A 27,529-nucleotide genomic window follows, 5' to 3' on the forward strand; every position below is an offset into this window, starting at 1 on the left:
TTCTTTAGTTGCAGGTACTCTACTTGGCCAACTGACTATTTGCGATAAGCATAGCTAAGCGTATAGTCAATGTATTATTCATATTCTTGATCTTGTCTTATGACAAGAAAAGTTTCAGTTCCAATGAGTACAAACAATAAATATATTACATATAGTTTGATTACTTTGATCTTATGATCTTATGTGGAGAATCAGCCACGTGTAATCTTTTCAATCGTCGTGTATATACCTAGTATAATATACTAAGAGACACAGAGCCAAGGTATCTTTATGATTGTGCAACCTATTTATATGGTTCACAGCTTTTCTGCTAACTCTCATTGCTGCACGATATTGCTGGGGGATATTAGTGGAGCACCAAGTTACAAATACTTGTATCTCAAAGATATTTTAATAAACTATTTGGTACTCCTATCACACATCTTTGTATTTGTATTTGTATCATATCATAGTATTTGTAGTTTAGATACAAGTTCGTATATCCGAAAGATACTTTATATCTGCAAGGGTATCTTTTTCATCTTCCGCCACACAAATGCTCTCTCCTATTGAAAATAATAATTCTTGCTGATTGCCATCTTTTCGATTGCCTGCAAGCCATATTTTCTAGAAATGCTGTATTATAATAAATGCCTGTCTTTTTGGCTTTTCTTTTCTGTGGCATGCAGAGTGGCGGCATTTGATGGCTATTTTACTTCCGATATCGCGCAAATAAGTCATATTACACGTGTGCCCTTAAAATAACCACAATACAAACACATACACACGCACACACACAATAAGAGAGACTGGCGACACGCACAGGAAAACAACTAGCAGCTATGGCAGCTATATATAAGTATATCTAAAATCGTTTGGGTATACGTTGTCGTATCTATGTCATGTTGAAACATAATTTTAGCGCATTCAAATTGCTAAACATTTGTCAGAAACGGCTTGCGAAGGGGGTTGGGGGGTCAATGTGTGGCATAATGTATTCAGCAAATACAGAATATATACAAATATGTATATACTTATATATATGTATATGTGTATGTCTATCCATATGCATAGATTGATAAAGGATAAATTTGAAGAGAGTAACTCTCTGGTGTATTTGATTCTGGCCAAGACGTTGACTGACATTGAAATTTCTCATTATCAGTTAATTATTTGTTGGCCCAAACCAAGAGCTGCTGTTTGTATCTCTCGCGCTCTCTTCTTTCCGGGCAATTAGTGAGCTGGTGTCAAAAATTACTCAATCATTTGTTAAACCTTTGCCGTTTTGCAGAGAAATGTGAGAAAGAAGAGCAACAGACAGACCAACAACAACAGCAACAACAATCAAGGTTACACAAATTAGCAGGCCTAAACATATATATATATATATATATATATATAGATGTGTGTATATATATAGAGAGGTATGTAAGTGTTAGTCGCACATGCCAACTTACCACTATGTGAGTCCATATATCTGTTTATGCTCTCGATGTATTTCATAATTAAGGCCATTTTGTTGCTATGTGTGTGTGTGTGTGTGTGCGTGTGTTTGTGTGTGTGTGGATGTTGTTCTTGTTTTTATTGGTGGTTCGTTCCGAGCTGCTCAGTAGTTTAATGCATCTAGTGCAATGCAAAAGGTGTCGAGCTGCAATGAGAAAATCAAAAAAGAAAATTACAATTATGTAAAATATATATAATATAGTTATGTATAAACTATATTTTAGCGCTTGTTTTCATTTTGTCATTTAAACCGTGAACCAAATAAAACACTAAAGCCCGGCGGCCGCCTTTCAACCCAATAATTATTGCGATTGGACATTTATCATGTATGCAGATAAATATAAAATAAACTAAATACATTTATGCATACACGCACACACACACTCTCTCTCTCGCACCTGCATATGTGTTAAGAAAAAAAGGCCAGCTGAACAGCAGCAATAAAATGAGGTTAATAAACTAAAATCCAAAGAAACAAAAAAAAAACACACACACACACTCATATAAAAATGCCAGTCAGCATTTGAGCGGCATATTTACATGTTGTTTATAATTTGATGTTCTCGTTTTCGGCTTCGGGCTTTTGGTTCTGGTTCTTTTTCTGATTCCGTCGATAAGCGCGGACTTTGAGCCCCAGCAGAAGATACGATATCGCACCTAATCAAGCGCATATCAATGCAGATAAGCTCAAATCGATATTAATTTTGTGCCTGGGGCCACGAAACATGCAAAGCCCCAAATGTACAAGGCGGCGTATGAGTAATATTTGTCCAAGCACATTCCCAAGCGCAAACGCAGCTTAAAAGCTAAACTAAAGCTCTTATCCTGCTAGATGGATATGTATAGACATATATCAGAGAAAATGAAACAAAATGAGCATTTTTAGAGATTTCTATGCTTAAAAGTGAATATCAATAAATTCTTTAATCAATATTTCAAGCTTTGTGCTTTGTTCATATTTCTTGCTCTAATAAACAGGTCTATTGACAAAAATGAAGCGTTGCTCAAAAAATGTGGGAAATATATTAGACTTGACCGCGTAAAGGCGGTCAGCCAAGAGGGGTTTCACTGTACAAATATTGCTCAGGCGAAAAGTAAGTAAATATTATAGGATTTGTGTGCAAAAGTGCAATCAAAGTTCAAGGATAGACCAACAAGCGGACCAAGCAAATACATTCACTCATACACGAAAAGACACACAGACACACAACAAACACACTCACACACACACACAGACACACATACACGTAAGCAGGCGGCACGAGGCAACTCTTTGCAACGGCCGCAAAACACACAAATTTTGTGTGGCAAATGAAAAGTGCAACAGCCGCAGCTGCTGACGGCGCATTCGCGTTGTTGCCACCCCCCTTGGCGTACTGCCCCTTGTCGGTTATGGCAGACGCACTTGGCATAGCAATTTACAAATGTGGCCCAAACAAAACGCCGCACTTTATATAGCCATGTTAGCTCAATCGACAGGCCTCTGCATAAATAAATATCTAGACCCAAGTGAATAGCAATTGTTGACGTCACTTGCACACAAACAAACACACACACGCACATACATATACATGCATGTACGTAAACATGGTGAGGCATTACTCATACGCCGCGTACTGCTGAAAAAACATGAAATAATATGCGCTGAAAGGAATCTCGCTTGTCCAATTACCTCATTGCTGCAGAGACTGCGGCCTGAGGTTGCACAAATGGGCCACGAATATATATATTTGTATCTATAATATATATATTTTTTTTGTGCCTGGCAATAATCTTGTGTTTAAGCAGTTAATACACACATCGCAATAATAAAACTTATAGCTCAGCAATTTATTGATAAGTCAAGCCTAACGTTAAATTACAATATTGTAAATGGGTTTTACGTTAATAGCTGCGGCCCGAAGCGTTCATTTGGCATGACACACTCAAATATTGGGAAATTTACATGAGAAATCATTATTACACGGCACATTTTCGCAATGATGGCTTTGAATAATATATTGGACTTTGGCAATACAGCCATGGTTCAAGGCTGCATCTAACCGGTTCGAAACCTGAGTTGACCCATTCATCAAAGCTTGAGTTGGCACAAAAATGCAACAAAGCACGGTATGATGTGTGATGATCTTCACAGGATCATGCTCAATGCCAAAAGGTGTGCAAGTTCTGATTGCAGTTTTGGTGCAGCCAATTATCGTGGGGCAGGTGCAAAGAGGCCCCCGTCTAGGCAACACACAGTCGACAGCAAACAGAAAGTAAGCCATTGCCAGCTGAATGGAAATAAATTCAAAGTCAAAGGACGATGGTTGGTAATAGATACAAACTAAGCCACAACAAAACAAGCACAGCTGAAGGCGCGCAAGCGGAAAATGCTGTCAACCGGGCTAAAAAATAAACAAGCAAAAAAAAAAGCAACCCCCCCAGCTTGTCTTTGTCTTTGGGTTTTTGGTGCGAGTGGGTGGCAATGGCTTTGCCCGATTTGAAAGCGCAGCAAATGACACCACGAATAGGAGGCGACCCACTGCGGCTCAGATTCACCTTCGCACGGCCAGAAGAAGAGGCAGCGAAACGCGATGCCAGCGACGCTTTAAAGCCGTGCCAAACATTGCTATTTCATTGACCTGATTTTACAGCGCGCTTGTTGTTGTTTTTGCTGTTGTTGCCGTGTGCTTCATGTAAGCCCACACAAAAGCCAAAGCATGAAGCAACAATGCACACGAGCATGTAAAGCGACACCCAAAAAAAAAAAAACAGAAAGCACAAAAAAAAAACAAGCATAGCGAACCCTAAAGCAAAACAGAAGCCGAGCCCGCAACGAATTGAGTTTCCAGGGCGCCGAATTCAGACGGCAACATGCCGCTTAACCGGCGCCACGTTGTCACACACACACACACACACACACACATGCACACGCACACACACACACATACAGACACAATCACGTGATGACGACTCTCTGCTGTAACAGCCACGGCCAATTCCCCGCCGCCCGCACTCCTGCTCCAATGAAAGCCTGCGCCCTCAGCCCAGCGGCTTGCTAGGGTTTCTCTTTGGTCTCTGCTTCGCTTTTTTTTTTTGCGGTCCGCTTTTGCGCAGAGTCGCGCAGCGAATTTCTTGAATGAAAATCGGGCTCTATCGAGAGCGCGCCTGGATCCGTGCTGGTGTTGGTGTTGGTGTGACTCACACACAGTGTTGCCAGCTAAGCTTTTTCCGCCCCCCGCCCCGCCATGTGTGGCCGTTTGCGCGCAGCGTGAATTCTAGCTAGCAATTCGTTCACTTTTTTTTTACTTTTCAATTCTCTGTTAATTTCTAAAAAAAATTGCATGCTATGTAATTATATATACTTATTACAAAAAACCCAAAAATATTTGTGAAATACCAATTATAAACATATTTATTGGTATTTTTTTAAAGTAAAATTTAGTTGTTTCCTGTCTGCTGGAGTTGGCTGTTTTATTTTTTAGCTTTTCATCAGCTGGCAGCACTGCGCCAGCACAGCGTTAGGCACTTGCTGCCAGCCCTGCCAGAAAATGAAAAAAAAAGGCTAAAACAAAACGCGTTTAATGTGCAAACAACACGCCATGAATGACGCCTGAAAGACGCGTGGCTCGTCGTAATTGTTGTTGTAGTTTCAGTTTTTGTTGTGGCTGCTCGTATTATGCGTGTGTGTGTGTGTGTGTGTGTGCGTGTGTGTGGGAGTGTAAGTGAGGAGCTGGGCCTCGCCTCAATTCTTGGCCAGCAAAAGGTGTCACGTGCGTTCTGAGCCAGGCATTATTGGGTGTCGTACTGGGTAGGGGATGCTTGTTGGCTGGGGGTTGGGGTTGTTTAAGCAGCTCGCGTTTTCGATTTCCCATTGATTTTTGTATGGCAACAACTTGGTAGTTGCCAAGTGTTGACAGTGCTCGACGGGCCGGGTCAATGAATGGGCTCAGTCAAAGGTTGTTCGGTTATTTGGCCTACAATTGCAATTATCTAGAGTGTTTTGCTGCCAAATGGCAGCGCACATGACAAGTGGTTGAAATGGATTTGAAATGGTAATTAAATGAGCATCTAAACATCTTTCCAGCTAGCCCTGACAACTGGCACGTGTATCCATGAGATACATATGAACTGTATCTTAAACAAAGGGCAATTAGACGAAGGTTTATGTGTTTCGCTTAAATCGTACATACATTTCGGCCTAGATACTTAGCTGAGATTTATTCCAATTAATTTAATATCTATTTACTGCGACATTTATAGACCAAATCGATGACAACCGACAAAAATCATAAGAAAAACAACAATGGAACGCCTTTCACAACGAAGCAGCCAAAAGAAAAAAAAAACTGGTTAAAAATTGATTGGAATTCGAAATTTGCTCAAATCACAGCAAGACGCTTGTTGCCAAGAGCACACAACTAAGAGCTACCCTCTAAGCGGCAAAGTTTAAGTTTCTTTACTAATTATTAATTTATTTATATTGGGCCACCATTTTTGGGTATTTCCACGTTTTACATCGGTAAATTTACGGCTCAGATAAAGCAAATGTGCTTAAGATTTGGCCTAAAAAACGAAATTCCGCCTACATGCCAAATTCGGAGTCTGTAGTCTGTCCAGATCTTTGGATCTTTACATGACATCCGCACGATTTGCACAACTTTAAAATACCCTTTGTCTAGGCTTTTAGTGGGTAAACACATGAAGCATAAATTAAATATTATAAATAGGAATCTACTATAGTTCATTGACTGCTGCGCGAGTTATTAACAATATAAAGATATAGGTCCCGTTGAACTCGAAAATAAATTATCGAAAATTGCATTAAATTAGCGTAGATTATCGTAAGCATTCTGATGCGAAATTAAACATTCATTTGCATACGATCGCATCGAGTCAAATAAAGCGAGCGTGAGTATTTTCAATTCGACGGAAAACAATCACGAAATATGAATTAAAAAACGGCTTGTTAGTATATGCTTGACTGGGCCTTAAATTGTGGACAATGTGGACAATTGTTTTTTTTTCTCTTTTTTTTTTTTAAGGCATTTATCACTTGGACGATGATGTAATCCGCGTAATGAAATATTCATAGGTGCGTTCCAGGAAAGTCAACGTCAGGTAGAATTGGAAAGTTTTGTGTGCCAAAACAATTTAAGGAACTTTTGACTAATTAGAATGAATATTTGCGAAATTATGTCTTATAAGAGACATTTTTGCATAAATTTAAGCTAACCTGAATCCTTTTTAAAATGCAAATTTAATTTGATTTACAACATTTGACACATTTATATTAAAAATCGTATTTGGTGAATGCTTTAAATCCGAAATTTACCTTGTTTTCCTAGTAGCGTGCGTAGCAGTATTTTTCCTGTGTATTGTCTTTGCTCGAATTTGTTGCAAAAATTTGTTTAATAACTATTTAATATATGCAAGCATGTATGCGAGTAGAAACGTGAACAATTTGCCAGTGGCTATGGAAATTGGGAGGAAAACCAGTTGAATTTAGCTCCGATTCGATTTGATTGATTATAATTATAAGTGTGCGTCGGTTGTGTGCTTATATCGTAACATCAGTTATATCGTAATATCAGTTATATCGTAATATCAGTTATATCGCTTGCATTAAGGATATGCGTGCGTGTTGCTTTGTTGTTGTTGCTGCCGTCGCTGTTGCTGTTGCTGTTGCTGTTGCTGCATTTGTTGTTATTGTAGAATTGTTATCAATTATTGAAATTGTTGCTGCGGCAGCTGACATTTGCCTGGCAATCGATGAAGGCCATTAAGTTCACCATTTACTTGTGGCGCGCACTCTTCGCTCGCAGCGCTAGCTTATCACACTTTGGCAACCGTTATGTGCATATGTACATATACGTATGTAGTTGTGCGTGCGTGTGTGTGTGTGTGTGTGTGTCTTGTTTCAGTGTGGCCAAGTTCGCCAAATTGGCAGCGAAAAGCGCGTGTCCTTCCGAGCACTTTACAAAATACACTTTAAATGCAATGCAGTTGCTTAACGCGGTTGGCGCAGGCGACGCGACGCTAGGCACAAGACTCGGGGCGTCGGTGACTGGGACGTTGCCGTTGACGGTGACGGGGACAATAATGACGAGGCGAGACAAGACGTGTTGACCGAGAAACCGAGAGAGGCAAAACCGCAGACAGCGACTAGCAAAGCACGACTAACTGGCTGCCGCAACGGCTGACTAACTAAGGCCGAAGACGCCGTTAAAGTCGACATCGTCGCTGCTGCGGCCGCTGTCGCTGTCAGCGTCAGCGTCTCGGTCGCGGTCGCAGTCGCAATATTGAGCGCGCAAGAGCTGAGCTTGCGGCGCCGCCAGCGTTGCCGCCGCCGTTGATTACGAATTTATAGACTTTGATATTTAATGCAATATGCTGCGATATGTGTCTATATACATACACAAATGTATGTGTAGGTGTTTTTTTTTTTTCTTTTTCCTATTTTTGGGTCTGTCTTTTGTGCTAATATTCGAAATTTATTTAGATCATTAAAATGAGCTTCATAGAAATGTAAATTGCAATGCATTGGCGCGCCCAAGAGCTGCCGATATAACAATAACAACAACAGGTGAATACGTTGGCAGCGACGCGAGCAGCGCTGTCGCAAGCTCAAGCACTGCTTGGCACAGCTTGACTTGGCTTCGGTTCGATGTTGCAAGGGCCCCCCAAAAAGCAATAGCAACAATAGCAACAACATGCGCTGCCATCAACAGCGGCTGTTCGTAGATATCGAATTCGAATTCGATTTCGATTTCGGCAACGCGACGCGCAGCGCGCAGTCGCAGCTTTGCGACGCGCCGTATACAAAAAAAAAAAAAAAAAGAAAGAAAAAAAAAACCAAAGCTGCGCACTTGTCGATCAATTAATTATTATGGCATTTCACACATACACACACACACACACACACGCACGAACACATATGCACGCGCATGCCTTTGGGTTTTTTTTTATAGGTTTCGGCTTTTTGTTTTCCTTTCGCCCGAAAATAAATTCACGTTTTTGGGACTTTTGCATTAAATCGAATTCATGGTCAAAGCGGCGATGTGTGTCGCCAAACAACAGCCGCAGCGACTGCAACAACAACAACTACAACAACAACAACAACAACAACGAAAGCAACAACGGTTAACAGGTAAACTTGACGAAATGGAAATTAAGACGCGCGCCGCCCTTTGTCGCAATCATCTAATTTGTTATGGCTTATCTATTATGCATATCTATACAGTCGTATATGTATCTATGTGTGTGTGTGTGTGTGTGTGTGTGTGTGTGTGTTATTTATTGGGTCGCCATCGCAGAATGCAATTTTGTAATAATTCAAACCCCCGCGAATATTCAAATATATCTGAAGCCACAGTCAAACACACATGCATACATATATTAATATATATGTCTATATAGAAACGGGCACTGCCGGTATGCATTTCAATTAGGTTATGGTTGGGCGTTATTCGAAAGGGTTTCTGGAGGTGTGTGGAGAGGGGGAGGGGGGGTGTGTGTATCAGACACATTTCCGCTAGACAGATTAAATTCAACGCTGCAATCGCAATGCCAAGATGACTTTGATTGTGTGTGCGTAGGGTGGGGACAAGGACAGAGACGGGGACGGAGTGGACAGACATTCTTCGTTTTGGGGTTTTTGGACTCCGACTCCGACTCCGTCTCCGACTCGGATTTCGGTTCGGATTCGGATCATTGGTCGACACGCGCACCTGACGTACTCTTCGGCGGGCAGCGCTCTTCGAGTGGAAGCGCGCGCTCTTTGGGTGCCTGCTTCTTTATAAATATATACATATATATATATATATATATATATAATATAGATGAATTTTTTTTGTGTGGCATGTGAATGTCTTGGAATTATGTCATATCTTCCAATGCCACACACTTGCCCACGAAACGTGCACTTTGGCTGCGGATGTGCTAGTTGTTGTTGCTGTTGTTGTTGTTGTGAAGTTTGTGGTGTTATCGTTGTTGATTAATTAGCTGGCAAACTGATTATTGGCAGGTGACAATGGGCCAACATTGAGCAATGCCAGCGATTTGGACAGCAGTGCTTCGACTCAATTAACTTGGTCCGAGTTGGACGGCAAGTTAATTGAGTGCAGGATGCTCGTGTTGGAGGCTGGGCTGGTTACGTGGATGTGCAGCTGATTATGTAGATATATTTAACAAATGGATTGGCGTATTTATCGAGTGGCTATACAAAACGTTGCACATAGATAAGCCGCTGTCTTTTTGTAGGCGGAAACTGACACTTGGAACATTTAACGGGCAGACAACAGTTTTTATGTTACGTGTATCTCTGAGATACACGCGACTTGGTCGCGGCACGAGTATTTCAACGAAGACGCAGCACATCAACCTAACACACATTAATAAAACGTATTTGTTTGGATTTTTTCTTCTTTTTCATTATTTTTTTTTTTTGTTAGTCACGTGTAATTGAAGATAACTCATGATATCATTATTTAGATTTGTTTTATTTTTTTTTTATTTTTTGTTGCGGCAATTTACTTCTGTTGCAGCAGTTGGGCAGGCAGGCCTAGGAATTAATTTGTGCGCGAATGTGAATTGAATGCGAATTTTTTCATTTATTTAATTTTATTTAATTTTTTTTTTTTTTTTGGTCTGGCCTGACCCAAAAGCGAACCAGACAAGACACAACCCAAAGCGAAATGCAAACTGAGGCGCACGAATTGGGCGAAGAGCGAGCGAACCCCAGAGAAATAAGTGAATGCGGTGCGTCAGCAAGAGAGACGGCGAGTGAGGGAGATAGCGCGACAGAGAGAGAGAGAGAGAGAGAGAGAGAGGTGGAGAGCGAGAGAGTGCTCGAAAGAGTACTGAGCACTGAGCGCCAAGTGCTGTGTATCTGTATCTTGTGGCTGGCAAGCGGCAAGAAGCAGACAGCAGACGGAACGGCATTTGACAGGCAGTCGCCGCAGTGACAGTGACTGCGACAGCCGCAACAGCGGCCGATTGTGGAAGAAGAAGAAGCATGGCCGCTGGCAACATTCGCGTTTCACTACACACGTTGCGTCACGCGCCAACACAGAAACTGCCACCGCTACAGCTGCAGATACAGATACAGATACAGATACAACGGGCGCACACACAGATACGCGCGCCCTCTCCGTATCTGACAGATACATTCAGCCAGCCCGACAGGCACATTTTCGTGGATGTGGATGTGGATGTGGCGCAAAAAGGCCGGCTGCTTGCCGGCCATAAGCGCTTACTCTCGCTCGCCTCCTCGCGCTCTCTCTCTCTCTCTTTCTCTCTCTCTGGCTGTCGCTCTCTTCCTTTCTCTGTTAGTGCGTGCCATTGATAAGGCGCTCTCTTTGCCAGCGTGTATCCATGGCATACGTGCATTTTTGTTGCTTTTCCAAGGGTTGTCGCCTACTTTTCTCATTCTCTTTTTTTTCTTTGCTGTTGCTGTTGTTGTTGCTCGTTTTCCAAACACAAATGCCGCAAAATAAATACGAGTAGCTCTACGCCTGCTGTAGTAAGCGTGTTCGACAACAACAACAACAACAACAACAACAGCTGCAAGCACAGCTACACTCGAGCGTGTACACAGATACATGCACACACACGTATTCAGATACACACTCCACTTGGCATTATGTCATCCAAGTTGAGAGAGGCCTGGCGCTTTCAACTGTTTGTTGTTGTTGTTTCTTAGATGTTGTGTTTTACTTTATTTATTATTTGGCATTGTATTTTGTTTTCCTCAATTTGTAGCCGAACCACCCCTTTTGGCCCAGCAGGACATGGCTCAGTTGCCACACGGATATTTACTGCTTCTGTGCTTGCCCTTTTTCGACTGAGCCGCACCTCTAGCTGGAAGAAGGTGTGCGGATATGAACCGGAAATGATTTTACCCCATTTAGTTAGCGGGCTTCGTATACAGCTTATGCTTTTGGACCGACAGAAGTAACAAAATCGCAAACTTATTAACAATCATATGCGGCAAATAGACCATGAAATTGCCAAGAAGCGAGGCAATAAAATCTAAGCCAAATGGATTTACCCGCTTATTCTGCATCTGACAAAATACAGCTCAGTTTGTGGGGGCAACATGGGTTAAACGATGATTGCGATAAGAGAACTTTTACTAAAAGTAATGTAATAATATAATATAATAGAATTTTACTCATTAAAAAAGAAAGCAATAAGTTTCAGTGAATAAGATTCAACTTTTCAACTTATGTCCTGTTATCATTCATTGATGTTCGCCTTAGCCAGCACACACTGTATTAGCGACTGCTGTAAAGTTTATAATATCGAAGCAAACAACTGCAACCGACTGAAAATGGTTAATAACTGGCAAACTAATTAGCTCATTAGCTGAAAGGCGCATGTCAAAGCGTTTAATTTGGCAGACAAACAAAAATCGGAACAATTGTTCAGTTGGTTAGATACAAAGTGCTCGCGACGCACTTTCAAATTAAACGAAAACAAAATAATAATATGATATAAATAAATGAAATCAAATACTAATATTAAGAGTGTTGCGCACGCGCAAATGCTTATGATTGCGAAATGTTGCACGCGTGGGCTGACGGGGGGCGGGGCCAATATTCTTTGGCTTTGGCTTGACAATGTCAAAACTAAACGTGTCAAGCGCGCAACAACATGTTGTTGCACTTGTTGTAGTTGTTGTAGTTGTTGTTGTCGTTGCTGCTGTTGTTGTTTGACTTCGTGTCATCATCATGGCTCAAACGCTAACGGTTCATGTTTAGGCCAACACACACACACGCACAACATTTACATCTCACCTTGGGCGCGCACACATGCTCCGCGTATCTGTGTGTATTTGTATCTGTATCTGTGTGCGTCAAAGAAATTGCCCGTGTATTGGTTGTTGCTGCCGCTGTTGTTGTTGTTGTTGTTTTGCCCACTTTTGCCTGTTGTGCCGGCGCATATAAATCGATTAATAAGTTTCGTAAATGAAACGCCATTATCAACGCCGGCAGCGACGCCAGCTGCGACGCCAGCTGCGATGCCAGCAGCGACGCCGACGCCAGTTGCCTAAACAAGCAAACGGGATTTGGCGGCGCAGCAGCAGCTGCTATTAAAAATAGTCCAAGCAGCGAACGTCTTTTATTTACAACTCTTTGATTTAATTACCGAGTGCATTGCACAATTTAACGCCAGTCGTGGGCGTTGCTTAGTTACTCCAATTAACTTAGCTAGACGCAGTCGCACAATTTAAACGCAACCTAATGGATCGAACACTGCCTAGGCCAATGTCTCTTGGCCCAAGCCCAAGCACTGGCCATGTCTGCCCAGCCACTTGAGCCACAACAATTCGCTCTGCATTCTGCGCATGCGCCACGGCCAGGCCAACAAATTGAGTCAAGGGCGGGCGCCGTTGGCAGCGCATTGACAATACAAAATTACGTAGCCAACACGTAGTTTGTTTTTGTTTGCTGACTCCCCCCCCCCTCCCCCTCCCTGTCGGCATTGCCATGCCAATCGCATCTGCCAACACCTTTGGGGCGTGGCAGCAGCCAGAGGCCAGCAATTGTCTTTGCTTTCGGCAAAAGCCAATAACTATGTAAAAATGTATGTCAAAATCGAACAACTGAAATTTTGAGCAAACCAATTTCTGTTGTTTTCTTTTTGTTTTTATTTAATGAATTCAAATGTTTGCCAAATGTTGTAATGAGTTGTTTATTCTTCACTCTGATGCATTCTCAAGCGATGCTCAAACAGGGCAAAGAGAGCATTGTGTACTTAAGTCTCTCTCTAGCTCGACCTGCCGCCCTCCTCCTTCCCCCTTTCCCCTTCTTTGCTTTCATAATCTGAGAAGCAGTAATACCCACTTTCTACTCCATGGGAAAGCTGTTTCCCCAGGCTGGGAAAGTGTTCGTAATCAAGCATCTTTTCTTGCTATAAATTTAAATAGTTCAATTAAAAAACAATTGAAAATAAGGGAACACAAGGGAATAAAACCAAGGTAACTAAACTAAAAAGCTGTTTTAAAAGCAGACTAATATAAAAATGTGTGTTAGCTAAAAACATTTGTAAAGATAATTCTACTAACTTAGAGAAAACGTGAAGGATATCTTCTGCTTTATGCGGTCGGCGATGTCTCCTTCTCCATTGCATGACAAAATTATAATATCCCCTACATAAATAGCATCGTACGCAACGAGGCCAACCTTGTGATTGACTGCAAAATGATTGGTAAACTTATTTTTAAGCAAGTCGTTTAACGACTGACCCAAAGCCAATTATAGCCAAATGTTCAACTTTATCTGTACAGAAAAAATGACAAACATTCCGCAAACATTGCAGCAGCAAACAGCAGAGTGAAGTGCGTCTCATTAAGAGGTGTGCAGTTCTCCGCCTGGTCTGATCTGGTCTGGTCTGGCCTGGTATGGCCTGGTCCGGGCTGTGATGGGGATTGCGTTTGCGATTGTGTGACCGCCACGATGACAAACGACTGTAAATTGAATTATGTATGCAGCACAGCTGTAAACAAAGCCAAAGACAATGACGGCCAGCAAAACCAAAGTGAAATAAAACAAACGAAAACTATTTAAATTAAAGTCGAAGCCTGGTTTTTGGCTTTGATCTGGGGCACGGAGCGCTGGCAGTGGCAGTGGCAGGCGCTGCGACTGCGACTGCGCGATTGAGACTGGGTCCGGGGCAATTGCAGTTGCACAATGTTCCACCGAAGAGAAAGAAAACGACAACAGACAAAGACACCTTTCAAAATTGAAGGCACGGTTGGCTAATGTGTGGTAATGATAATGATTAAGCTTGGCAAACAAACCAAATATTATGGCTGAAAGTGCTGAAAGCCCAGCTCGCAGCTTTCTCAATGCTCATTAAAAATACGGGGGGCCCTGAGAGCCCTGAGAGCCAAACATAAAGTGAACCGAACATAAATAGCGGCCATCAAAGTTGGCCCATTAAATATTTGTCAAGCGATCTAGCCAAAACGGGTTCTAAGCCTCGAGCGAACGCGTGAAATTTTGGCCAAAACTAATGGGCAGCGCGCAATGAGCGCATGTACTAACTGGCTTTGGCAGCTAATACATACAGGTGAGCATATAGATATATAACGCACTTCAATATAAACATATATTTAACAGACACGCCCAAAAATGGTCCAGCTGTTTGCGTAATTGGCGGACATCGACTGCAAACATCTAAAGTCGCCTCCGCACTTGTTGGATATAAAATGCGCTCAAGCGTTACGTTTTCGCAATTGCCAAGCAAACAGAATCGCATAGATCTATAAAAAAAAAAAAACAAAAAAAAAATAAAAAAAACAACAACTAATTCTCAGCACTGCGGAACTCGGTTTTGTGTACAACACATGCGAGTTGAACGCAAATCCACTTAACCTTCCATGGACTAAGGACTTACCTCTATTATGAACTACTTTTTCAACTTTATATATTCTATGTGTTCATAATAAGCTTCAAGTGTGGAACTAACAGACTAAGCATTTCAAATAAAACTTCGATAACTTTTCGTGAGCCCAAAATCGATAATTATCGAATACAAATTAATTAATAAATAATTAGTCTCAATTAAGAAGGTTCCCTTCGTCTCTATAAATTTTTGATTACTGATCGTACCTTAATATTGCTTTTTATCGCACTTTTTTGCTGAGTCGACAATAATTCATTCCTTTTGCCCTTGTCCCTCGAGACCTACAACCTTTTTATAAGATAAAACCTTCATTTTTGGTATATCCATATATTTGAATGCCATCTTCAAGTCGTAATAGGTTTATTAAGATGGGTAAACGAGAGAAGATTGCATACCCTTTACATTTTTCGCTTCGGCAGATACGTGAGAATAGTAAAGCTCGAAAATGCTGAGTCTGAAGAAAATATATATATATTTGTCTATCTACTTACCGGCCGATCGTTCTCATGGCAGCTTTATGATATAGTGGCCCGATGTTAATAAGATTTTGGTCAAGATATCTTGCTAAACAAAGAAGTTTTCCATACAAGATCCTTCTTTTCGACCCTACGGATACAATATAGTATTTCGATCCTTTAAACTCGAGACACAATAAGTTCAGCTGCCCGTGTATGTGTGCATATAATCAACAACTGTCTCCTAGATATCTTCGAAGGTGGGGAAAGGTGCGAATATTATGTGCACGCATGCATACAATGATGCATCAATTAGAGCTGTTTACAGGGCATCTTTCAGTCGAGCACTTGTGATCAAATGATCAAATTCTCATGAGAATATAATTGAAAGTAAATGCTTAGGTCTTGGCTCGCACAAGGAGCAATTTTTTAGTTTATTTATCCGAGCACAAGATAAACAAAAATCTATCTAAAACGCGTACTTGGCATTATTTTTTTTTCTTTTTGTGTTGTGCCTAACTAAAAAAACACTTCAGTCTATCTTTAGTAACATGTGCGCCGTCAGAACAGCCGACAATGTGTGTACATATTTGCGTAATCTACTGGACCTTCGACTTAAGTCTTGGCCGACTTATTGTCTTGACTGACTTTTGTCCATATCGAACGGTCGTCCCGAATGCCCCAAGGTACAGCGCTTCCTGCACTTTGTAACATTAGCGCATGATGATAATAACTGGAATTGAGTTGAAGGGCGTTAATTGACTCGACTGTTAATGAGACAGTCAGAAGAGTCCCGAATCAATAGCGAAATTAACAGACGTTTTAACCCAACAAGTTATTGATTAGTTAGGCAATTATCAAACTTAGAAGGGTGTGCAATTTTAAAGCAGCAAGGTGTTGGCTTAATTACAGGGCAAATAACGTTGAGCTTCTGATATAATCACAATACCTGATATTTATTTTGAAATAAAGAATTTCAATTAACGGAAAAACACTTCGAGACCTGCAATATGCACTTGCCATCTATACGATATACGAGATTAGATACTAGATGCGTATCTTACAGAACGTGGAAATATTTAAGAACAAAACAAAAAAAAAAAACAGCAACAATATTATACCTGTATATCGGAAATATGTATTATTAATGCATAAAATAATGTGGTAATTATTAAAAATAATTATTACAATACCCTTGCAAAGGGTATTATATAATTTATAATTCATGTTGTCATGAATTCTTTAGTGCATAGACGGAGACAACAAAAGAAAAACTCCTTTGTTTATCAAGAGAAAACAAAGCATGGAATTTATTAGATTCCCTTTACTTTTCAAATATATTCAAAATCTTATCAACATCGTTTCACTCTACTATATAAGTAGTTGACATGGACATGAAGTTCTTAAATGTGCTTTCCGATTGGCGTGTTACACTATTCCCAGATATCTGCAGAGCCGCAAGGCAAATGTCTACAAGGGTATTCAATTTTCGGCTTGCTGAATATAAATTTACTTTCTCGTTTATTATGCACTCTAACAAAGCTATAGACTGATGATTATTATAGCCTTCGGTGCAGATATTACTGCATCTATAAACAGGCTTAAGAGTCTGAGATTTAAAGCCGTTTATAGATAGATAGAATACTATCTAGACAACTATTAAGCATATTGTTATTATTCAACTCTATATACTTCCCTAAACAATTTGCTTCATAGCTAGCACATGTATCCATTCTAGTTGAGCGCAATAAAAACAAGTACATGACAAAAGGGAAGGTCTAATGCCAGCATGTTTTGGGCCAATTAAGGCTGTTTAACTGTTGAAGGCTTAAGGCCAAGCTAAGTCCCAGCTCGGGCACCACAACAGCTTCCATATCCATCTCATGCATCCAAGGCTCAACTGCTAATAAGTTATTAATCCGTGTGCAAAGTCTGTCATATGCCAGAAAATTACAATACCATATAATATTTTGTGTCCAATAGTGAAACAAAACGCATAAACCACAAGCCGCAAAGGCACAAAGACAATGTCAACTGAAGAAGCGCTAGAGGCGCAGGGGAAGGTGAGGCGGGCGGGCGGTGGCAGCGGCAGAAAATGTATCTTGTGGGATTTTCAATTGTTGTTGCTTTTTGACAACTTAATCAACGTCGCGCTGTGGTCTTTCAATGCCAAACTTCTCTTAAAGAGAAGTTTCCTTTTGTTTTTTTTTTCAGTTTTTTTTTTTTAAGTATCTTGCGTGTGTTTTAAACATCTTGAATGTAGGCGCAAATGAGCAAAGTGTTCATTAAAAAACTGACAACCAAAAAATACTTAACCAAGTACATTTTGTTTTTGTTTTTTTTTTTTTGTTTTTTTCACTTTTGGCAATATATATGAATTCATGTTCAACATTTGCGCACAATTGCGTCAATTTGATGTTAACTTGGCAATTGTCGACGCTTGTAAAAGGGGTTGACCTTTCAGTTTTGTATAATTAATTGAATTGTGTTTGTTTTGCGGAAGCTTTCAAAATGCATAGCATAAGAGAATATTGATGTTGCAGCCGCAAACAGACGACGGCAGCATGCTCTGTTTGCAGTCAAAAAAAAAAAAACAACCTGTTATGTGGCTCTAAAACTGCATCAGTGACTTGCAAACTGTATTGCAGTCAAAAATATGGATTTGCAGTTTGCCTCGCTCTACGCAACAACAGACAGCATATACTCCTTTGCGCGCTGCGAACAGTGTATACAAATTGCAATACAATTAAACATGAGTTGGCTGCAAAATCAGCGACGCGTGCGTTTGTTTTGTATTGTTCAGTTAATGTTATTTGTTTACAGAACTTATACTTGTATTTACCTAATTAATTTATTGCAACAAAAGTATTTACATACATGCCTCGCGAATGCGAATGTAAACGGAAATTTTACATTAACAAACAACACAGATGCACTTGTTATGCCAAAACTTGAATTGAGTTTTGTTGCTTTTTTTGGGCCAAGCAAATAATTAACAAATACCAAAAAGTTGCCCGTTTCAATGTTACAGAACTAATTTAGTTTCGATCAACAGTTATATATGTCCTTTTAAGAGCATCTAATTGTTTCTGCTTCACTTTTCTGGCTTCGAGACGCGCTCAAAAGCTGCACAGAGTATATTCAGGCTTTGCGGCAAATTCCTTTTTGGGAAATCTTACATTTGATATTTATATATATATATATATATTCTCGTCAGAACTCACCTTAGGTACTGGCTTAAATGTCAGCTGGCATTAAGACCTTGTTAAGCTGCGGGTAAACACCTTGTTTTCGCCTTTGTACAAATATTAAATATTCATTCAATCAAATTGAAACTCAATCAGAAATCAAAAATCGGTTAAGTACCTTGTTATAGCCCAGCTAAAGTGTAAACATATTTGCTTTCATGTTTTATTCAATTGAATTCATTGAACTCTAAATACCAAATCTCGTTTCAAATAAATAAATATTTTTATTACATATTTTTTTCCATTTATTTGGTAGGTATTTATCTATTTTTTGTTTTCGCTTTCGAAACAAGTTTTTAAGGAATCATGAATTGAAGAGCTGTGAGCTGGTTTTTCTACAACAGAGAGAGTATTCATGGTGTATATTTATTCTTGATCAGGTGCAGAAACTAAGTTCCTTTGCGACATACTTAGATCTTAGATATATGAGAATTTCTCAAGGATTCGCCGTTCAGTTATTCAAGAAGCAGTTAGCCTGGATGAGATACAGAATACACCCTTAATCTCTTTAGTTATTCAAGAAGCTAAGAACTTGGTTTCTATACAGCATACAGAGTTCATAGAGGTAATGCCTCGGTAAATATCTAGGAATTGCTTAAGGACACGTCTAAAATCTCTTTAGTTATTCAATAAGCCAACACTTAACATAAAATTTTAAAGATTTTGATTATATTTATAAATGAATTGGACAAAAATGCATTTGAATTGAATTTAACGCATTGTCATGACGCAGGGAAGAGGGAAGTCATTTGATGGCTCTTAAGACTGTAAACATGGCTAAAAGCTGCCGCAATTAACCGAAGAGTTGTTGACTTTAACTTTAGCTGCAAATTACAAGCTGGAAATGTTGCCAAAAGCGCTAATCATGTCAGAGGTTAACAAATTAGTTGGCAGAGCAACTGACAAAACGACTAACACGGCGAATGCATAGTTGAGCACAGTGAAGACTGCCTTGAGCGAACAAACACACTTATGTCAGGCAAGATGTGCGATTTTTGTTTATGCTCAATTTAAATATATTAATGAAGTTTTGCACGCGGCAAGTGTTCGTTAAGAGAGCTTTCACTGTACTCGCATGTATTGTGCACATGTAAACTCTGGCAACAATTTTGAAATCAATTTGTTGCTTTTGTTGCCGCGATTGTTGTTGTTGTTGTTGTTGCTGTTGTTGCATTGGCATTGTTTGTTATTGTTACTGTTATTGCTATTGTTGCAATTGAGTGGCTCGTTTGTAAGTGCATTAGCTCGCTAATTAGCACAATTAACAGTTAATATCTTGACATATCTCCATTTATATCTTACAAACAGGCTGTTAAACTAATTCTCCAAATGCAGCAAACTGATTCATCATGTGCATCACTATATATGTCTGTATGTTAGTAAAAAGGAAAAAGATGCAGTCAATTTATAAGCTCCCACGCCGTCTGTTTATATAGTCGGTTCGTCGATGCCATTGCTAGGCATTAGAAGTATGGCCATAACTCTGATACTACTGGTAATATCTGTCAGCTGATGCCGCTCGCTGTTCGTTTCATGTTTGGATATGCGGCACACGTAGTCGGAGGCAGATAAAATGCTGTTAATTGTTTTCATTAGTCATAACAGCAGCACAAAACAAAATATAACACAAAAAAACAGGAACAGCCACAGTCACAGTCGCAACAGCAACAAATGAAATTTGCACATATTTACAAATCGTACAATGATTGCAAGATTTACTATATCATCATGACAGGAACGTTCTCCACGTACGTATATATATGTATGCATGTATGTGTGCATGTATGTACTCCGCAGTCAAAGTCTGTTGACCAGGAGTTTTTTTCAAATAATTTCACAAAGCGTACATTAAACAAACTTCGTGTGCGCATTAACTGTTTTATGAAGTACGCAACGTAAAGCCACAAATTTATTAGCTACGCACATTTTACAGTTTGACAGTAATTGCTTGATTACAGTTTCTGTTAAATTTAACATTTGCTGAACTTTTTTTTTAAGGCAGACTTGGAGCTGTTAATGGAGCTGTATATGTAGATGCGTGTATAGGATTCTTTTGACTTTTAAGGAATTTTTATTGCCTAGAAAATTCGAAATATATTAACACCTCTTACAGTTGGACAGTCATTGCTTGATTATAGTTTCTGTTAAATTTAACATTTGCTGAACACTTTTTTAAGGCAGACTTGGAGCTGTTAATGGAGCTGTATATGTAGATGCGTGTATAGGATTCTTTTGACATTTTAGGAATTTTTATTGCCTAGAAAATTCGAAATATATTAACACATCTTACAGTTTGACAGTCATTGCTTGATTACAGTTTCTGTTAAATTTAACATGTTTTAACTCTTTTTTTAAAGGCAGACTAGAAGCTGTTAATGGAGCTGTATACATACATATGTATGTAGATGCATGTATAGATTCTTTTGACTCTTTAGGAATTTTTATTCCCTAGAAAATAAGAATTCGCATCAATACTGAGACGCATCAATCGGTGTAGCTTTGGTGATATCAACTAGTTTGATCGGTTTGATGTTGCCAATCTCTGAGAAAAAATATATATTTTGGCACATTAGCTCAAGCATTCTCTTTGGCGCGCTCTGTCTCTGCAGTATCTTTTTTGATCGCTTATGAATGCCCAAAATCACAGTTGGCTGTCAATGTCAGTTCGTTGTTATGTTTACAAATTAGCATGCCAGGCACCAGGGCAGCCGCACAGCCCCCCCCTGTCGATCAACGGGCACTGGCAGGGCGGATCCTGTTCTAGACAAACGTGCGTTTGAATTATTTATAGAGAGTGAGCGGAGCCATGTGCAGGTGAAGCCCTCGACGCCGAGTGCTAAACATTTAAATGTTTGGGGAATTTTCGTTGGGATGGAGACCTCCAGCGCATTGACCGCTGACTGTTCTGCTTATACCCTAGCAAAAGGTAGCACAATTGTGTCTCGAAATACGATACACTTTCTTTTAAGTGTATCTTCGATCGCATAGTGGATATGCCATATCTTCTTGATCAATATAAGCAGCTGATACACCATGATTTAATTTTATTTCTAGCTATTCTATGTTTGTGAGGGTATTCAGTATGCCGCTCCTCGAATGTAATTGTTCTTTCGCGCAAGCTTCAGATCTTCCAGTGACGATCTGCTGTCGGCAGGCAGCGTAGACTGGAAGAGGGTAAGCCTGTAAATTCGCATGAAATGTGGTCTACGTGCGTGGCATTCCGAGAAGGGAAAAAGCACGCGGAATAGCGTAAATGTTTGCATTTGTAACCGTTTGAAAGCGAAAATCCGCGTCATTCAATTGCCATTAAGAGTCAATAATTTGTAATTTGCAATTTTAGCCAGAAGAAATCTGCGCAATACACGTCCGAGTACGAGTCCGCGCACGAGTGCCCAGACAAAGGCCGCATGCGAACTATCTGAGGGGGAAAACCCAAACCAGGAACTAGTCGTGTCGGCATGCAGTGCATTCCTTAACTAGCAATTAAGGAGTTTAATCAATTCTGTGCTTAAATTAGCAATGCGGAAGCGAACATCAAAATAAAAATATATCAGATCGATATAGCAAAAAGGGCTGTTCCAGCCATAAAATATTCCGCCATGTTCTCCCATTTCCATCATCATAAAAGCTTGAAAGTTGTTCCAAGAGTTGTTCAAAACGCGACAACAACAGGGCCACAGGCCGCTCAACAACAAAAGACATAATGTGACAACGCGCTGGCAGGCAGGTAAGCCGACCAGGTAATCAGTTGCCCATCAGTGGCAAGAGTCAAGTCCAAGGTTGTGCATGGAGCCCAGCTTAATTTGTTGCCGCTTTGTCTCTTCTGCTCTTGCAGCTCGTTGCAGCAATGTAAGCAATCTGTTATCGCGACTCTGTTAATAATTACAAGAGCTCTTAATATCGTTTAACCCGTAAATGCCGTCAACTAAATACATTTGTTGCTGAAAGTCGTAAATGTTGATGTTGTTATTGCTTGATAGCATACATACTTCGGCGAAAATAGTTTTTCAAAGTGCAAATATCTTAAAATCGTAAAAGCCTTTTATATGTCCTTTATTCCATTCAGAAAAACTTCTCAAGACTTCATATAAATTGAATTCTGGATCGAAAACGTTATCGAATTGGCATCGACAATAAAACAGATCTTCCAACGATCATAATGCAGGGTATTTTCTATACTAAAATAAGCTAACTGTAATAAGTTAACAGCATCGCAGACAAAGCATGCAAAAACTAAGAGCAGCATTGAGTCTGCTTTCTTGCAATCTTTCCGTTAAGTAATATAATGATTCCTTTTAAGAGAAGAAAATCAGGGGAAAGATAAAGAATAAATAAGTATGCAAACAAAAACCCTGACTTGAGCTTGCACAAATTGCAGCCCTGGTCAGTTGGTAAATGTAAACAGAAATCAGCTGACGGCGGGAGACAAGAGAAATGCAATGCAAATTCAGTTCATAAGAAAACCCAAAAATGCCATCTATGCTAAATATGACAGAAATTATGCTGAATATTGCATTCTTTTAACATTATTCATATGCGCTTGAGCTAACAGTTTTGGGCTAAAGCACTTGGCGGCAGGTTGCTGGCCAAAACAGGTGATAAATAATAAGAATCTGCATACAAACAAAAACCTGAATCCAATGTAATTAATTATTATGTGCTGGCCCAAAAGTGTGAAATCATTCAAACCGCATTTTGATTATTTTTAATATTTTTTTTTTTCTAGTAGAAGTATGTACAGTATGTCAATAAAGTGTTTTTACTAACAAAAAAAAACTAATTTTTTGGGTTTAGTTGAAAATAAATGTACCTAAAAGTGAGAATTTTTTTTCAATTATAATTTATTTCGATTCTATATTTCTCCTAGAACTTAATGGCAAAAAGAATTGTTAAATAACATTACCCAAACATTTTATAAAATTAAAAAACTAAAAACATTCACATTTTATGCTGTCAATAAAGTGTTTTTACAGCTACGGTAAATTGTTTTGCCGTTCTCTTTTGGGTGATCCCGTTAGATTTGGGCCCATGCGTTTTGGCTTCTCTTGTGTCTTCGACTTTTCTTGTCATTTTCTATTGCAATTTATAACGTTTTGCTTTAATTTTATGAAAAATAAAATGCCAGGAAAAAGAACAACTTTTGAAGTCGCTCAGCTGGTGTATTATAACCATCAGATGGGACGTCAAGTCTCGGAACTGGCTGATATGTTTAATTTATCAAAAGCAACGATATACAACATATTAAACAGAGCCAATAAGGAAGATAGGCTAGAGGCAAAGCCAGTATGTGGTCGACCCTGCAAAATTTCTGACAGAGATAAGCGAAAAATTCTGAGAAAAATTGAGAAAAATCCACAAATTTCGCTTAGGGATATTGCTCAGGAGTTCAAGGAAGAAAGTGGTGTTGATGTGTCACATGAAACTGTCCGAAAATTACTGAATTCCAATGACTACACATCACGAGTTGCCAGGAAAAAACCTCTACTATCGGCGGCGAATATTTTGAAGCGGCTATCGTTCGCTCAAGTCCATGTAAATAGTTCGAACGATTTTTGGAGTAACGTCATATTCTGTGACGAAAGCAAGATGATGCTATTCTACAACGATGGGCCATCCAGAGTCTGGAGAAAGCCACTAACAGCGTTGGAAAACCGCAATATTATTCCAACCGTTAAATTCGGAAAACTATCAGTGATGGTGTGGGGGTGTATTTCGAGCAAGGGTGTAGGAGATTTGACCTTCATTGAGAATACCATGGATGCTAGACAATATCTGAGCATTTTACAGACACATCTCGTCAGTAGTGCACAGAAATTTGGATTCTATGAGGACAATAAGCCAATTTTTAAATTTTACCAGGACAATGACCCGAAGCATAAAGCTCATATGGTAAGAGTTTGGCTGTTGTACAACTGTGGAAAGGTGTTAGACACTCCACCACAAAGTCCAGATATGAATCCAATAGAAAATGTGTGGTCATATTTGAAAAAAAAAGTCGCAAAGCGGAGTCCAAAATCAAAAACTGATTTAAAAGCTGCTGTACTGGAAGAATGGCAGAAGATTCCAGAAACATACATACAAAACCTTATTGTTTCAATGAAACGGCGATTGCAGGCTGTATGTGACGCTAATGGCAGCCACACAAAGTATTAAAAAAAAATATTCCTGTTTTTTTAACATTGTTATTTAGTAATAAAGTTTCGTGTAAAAACACTTTATTGACAGCATAAAATTTGAATGTTTTTAGTTTTTTAATTTTATAAAATGTTTGGGTAATGTTATTTAACAATTCTTTTTGCCATTAAGTTCTAGGAAAAATATAGAATCGAAATAAATTAGAATTGAAAAAAAATTCTCACTTTTAGGTACATTTATTTTCAACTAAACCCAAAAAATTAGTTTTTTTTCGTTAGTCAAAACACTTTATTGACATACTGTATGTGATTGCTTTAACATATTGGGCAATGCGTTATTCGGCACAGTGTTGCCAGCCTGTTCAACAAATCAACAATAACAGTTGCAAAAGAAGTAATAGCACAAAGCGTATGTGAAGAAACTTACCAACAATTTGTGTTGGCTACTGGCGTTTGTTGTTGTTGCTGCTGACGCTGCTGGTGCTGCTGTTGCTGCTGTTGCTGGTGCTGGGGGCGCTGCTCCTGCTTGCAATCAATTGAAACTGGAACTGAAAAACCGCAAAAACCACAACACAAATAACGCACGGACAAGACTGAAATAACTATATGCTCATATGTATGGCCGAATGTGCCGAAACATACGTAAATATTTCACAAGAACTTTGTAAAAATCCAAATTCTTTCGCAATTGGCTAATGAGCAGAGCGAGTCTATTGACCGAGCGGCCGAGACACGCTTAAGCTTAACTTCTGAATGAAACTGAGCGAAAATTGAGCGGTGCGGCTGTTAAACGCGCAATGCGACGACGACGCAACTGCGCAGCAACTGTGACTGCGACGCTGGCGCTGGCAGCGCTGCCAAAGCTGCACAACTGGCGAGCAGGCGCAGAACTTGGGCCGCAAAACTTACAAAAAAAAGCTTCTGACAGTGGAAACTTACGATACAGCAACAACAACAGAGTGCACAGAGTGCAACGCAAAAAAAACTTTCCGTGAAGCAGCAGCTAGTTAACCCCCGCAACATGCCAAACCCCTCCCCACTTAAAGCAAGCACAAAGCAAATACACTAATTGCTTTGGCCCTAGTGTGCGCTCCTGTTCTCGAACAGATTGAAGTTCAAGTAAACAGCAACAGGTGGCGCACGACGTAACATTTGCCAAGTGCTTGAACAGACCAACGAACTTGCAACGAAGTTGACCAGCAGGTCAGCCAGCGATTATCTAATTGACTTCGAGTGACACTCAGCGAATGCACAATGCTGCCAACATTATTAGTAGCTATCCATCTAGCCAGCCGCGCGCTCCCCCGCAACTGAATTGACTGAGTGTTAACTGGGCAAACACAGTGGCCGACTTCGTCAAGGTCAAGTGGGTGGCAAATATTTGCCAGGCACGCGGCCAGCTGCCAACATAAATTGCACTTATGTTTGCCAATAATTAGTTTATGAAGTAATCGCTAATTTTTATGTTATGCCAACAAATTATTGTTATTAACTTTTACTTAATTGCAACTCCTTTACTTTTGGCCAGCCAAGCGCGGCAAACAACCTTCGTTGTTCATTAGTTGGCTTTCAGTCCCGACTGCACTTTGGTGCAATGTACTAACTTGTTGTTGCCATTTGCCATTAGGTCAGTGTGGGAGTGGGTGGGGAGCGGGTCTAAGGGAATTCCCATGCAGGCACCGGCAGGGACAAGAGCTGTGAAAACGTCAGCCCATTTCCGATATTTATTGACTCGATATTAGCGTGTTAAACGATTTGTGTGTTTTTGTCTATTGACTGCAAGTCAACTTTACCCGCAGGTTAGCCCCAAGTGCACTTGATACCGCCACGAAGTAGCTGGAGGGGAAAATCATATTCAGAATTGTGCAATAGCCCTTAAGACTTGGCACTTTGAGAACTTGACGTTTGGGTTCAACTATAGTTAACACTTAAACGCTTTCTGCCTATAATTTATATACATTCTAAGAGGCTGTAAACTAAGAAACATTTTTTTTCAATTGCGTTTTAACGTTTTCTACGAAATACAAGTTTTTTGTTGCTTGCCTTAAATGAGCTAAGCCCTCTCAAATGTAGCTTGATCAATCAATTCCTTCTTTTGAACTAATTACCAAAAGTGCCTAAAATTATGCACTGGAAAACAAGAAGTAAACAATTATATTATACTGAAGATCCGGTATCAATCCAATTGATAAAAGGATCTGTGGGCTTCCTTAAGACTATTTCCGGACCGACGACATGATTTCGTTCTACAAACTCTCTCTCTCTCTACTCTCCGCGCGGAGATATGTCGGCGGAGTTATGTCGGTATATCTCATTTACCCAAAGCAAAGAATGAAAGATCTTTTAAAAAAATGTTGATTTTAATGATAAATTGTCATTTCAAAACATTTATGATTCAAAGACAGACAATATGACATTATACAGGAAAAGTAGCTAAGTTTTCGTTTGGAATTTATGAAGTGAAGTGCATAAATTTGAAAAAAATAAATAAAATAAGAAGAGCCGTGACCTAAATGAGTTTAGTTTTTGGTAGGGAGGTTTTTGTAAACCCGGATAATTTAAGAAATCATTTGCCACGAAGTGGGAGAAGACGTTTTCATGTCAAGCAAAGCCAAAATTGTCAAGGTTCAAGCCAAGATACGAGCTTCAAGTCTGCAAGCCAAATTTCTCAAAAACTTAGTAACATTTTTGGCATCAAGCCAAAAGTTGAGACGAGCTGATGATGCATAACAATTAATAAAAAACACATTGTTGTTTTCATATTTCTTTAATATAAATTAATAAGCTTTTTTCTCATGTTTTCCATAGTTTTTGAACT

At 39.7% G+C, this 27,529-nt stretch overlaps 1 protein-coding gene across 4 annotated transcripts in view; it reads right to left on the reverse strand.

Annotated features, from left to right (window-relative positions):
- Positions 1-25,461, reverse strand: part of LOC6630979 (very long chain fatty acid elongase AAEL008004) — a 45,705-nt gene extending 20,244 nt beyond the window's left edge. Inside the window, exons 1-3 of one of the 4 annotated variants that reach the window (XM_002053831.4) lie at positions 25,354-25,461; positions 25,139-25,259; positions 1,437-1,627 (exon numbers count right to left, since the gene is read on the reverse strand). In XM_002053831.4, coding sequence (XP_002053867.2) covers positions 1,437-1,494 — 58 coding nt within the window. In that variant the 5' untranslated portion in view covers positions 1,495-1,627; positions 25,139-25,259; positions 25,354-25,461. Of the gene's footprint in view, positions 1-1,436; positions 1,628-6,796; positions 7,631-9,996; positions 10,202-25,138 lie in introns of those variants that run through there. The other 3 variants (XM_015172071.3, XM_070206964.1, XM_070206965.1) reach the window with 3 other exon arrangements.
- Between the last annotated feature and the right edge of the window lie 2,068 nt (positions 25,462-27,529).

Source organism: Drosophila virilis, chromosome 2 (genome assembly GCF_030788295.1).
Source record: "Drosophila virilis strain 15010-1051.87 chromosome 2, Dvir_AGI_RSII-ME, whole genome shotgun sequence".
Lineage (NCBI taxonomy): Eukaryota > Metazoa > Arthropoda > Insecta > Diptera > Drosophilidae > Drosophila > Drosophila virilis.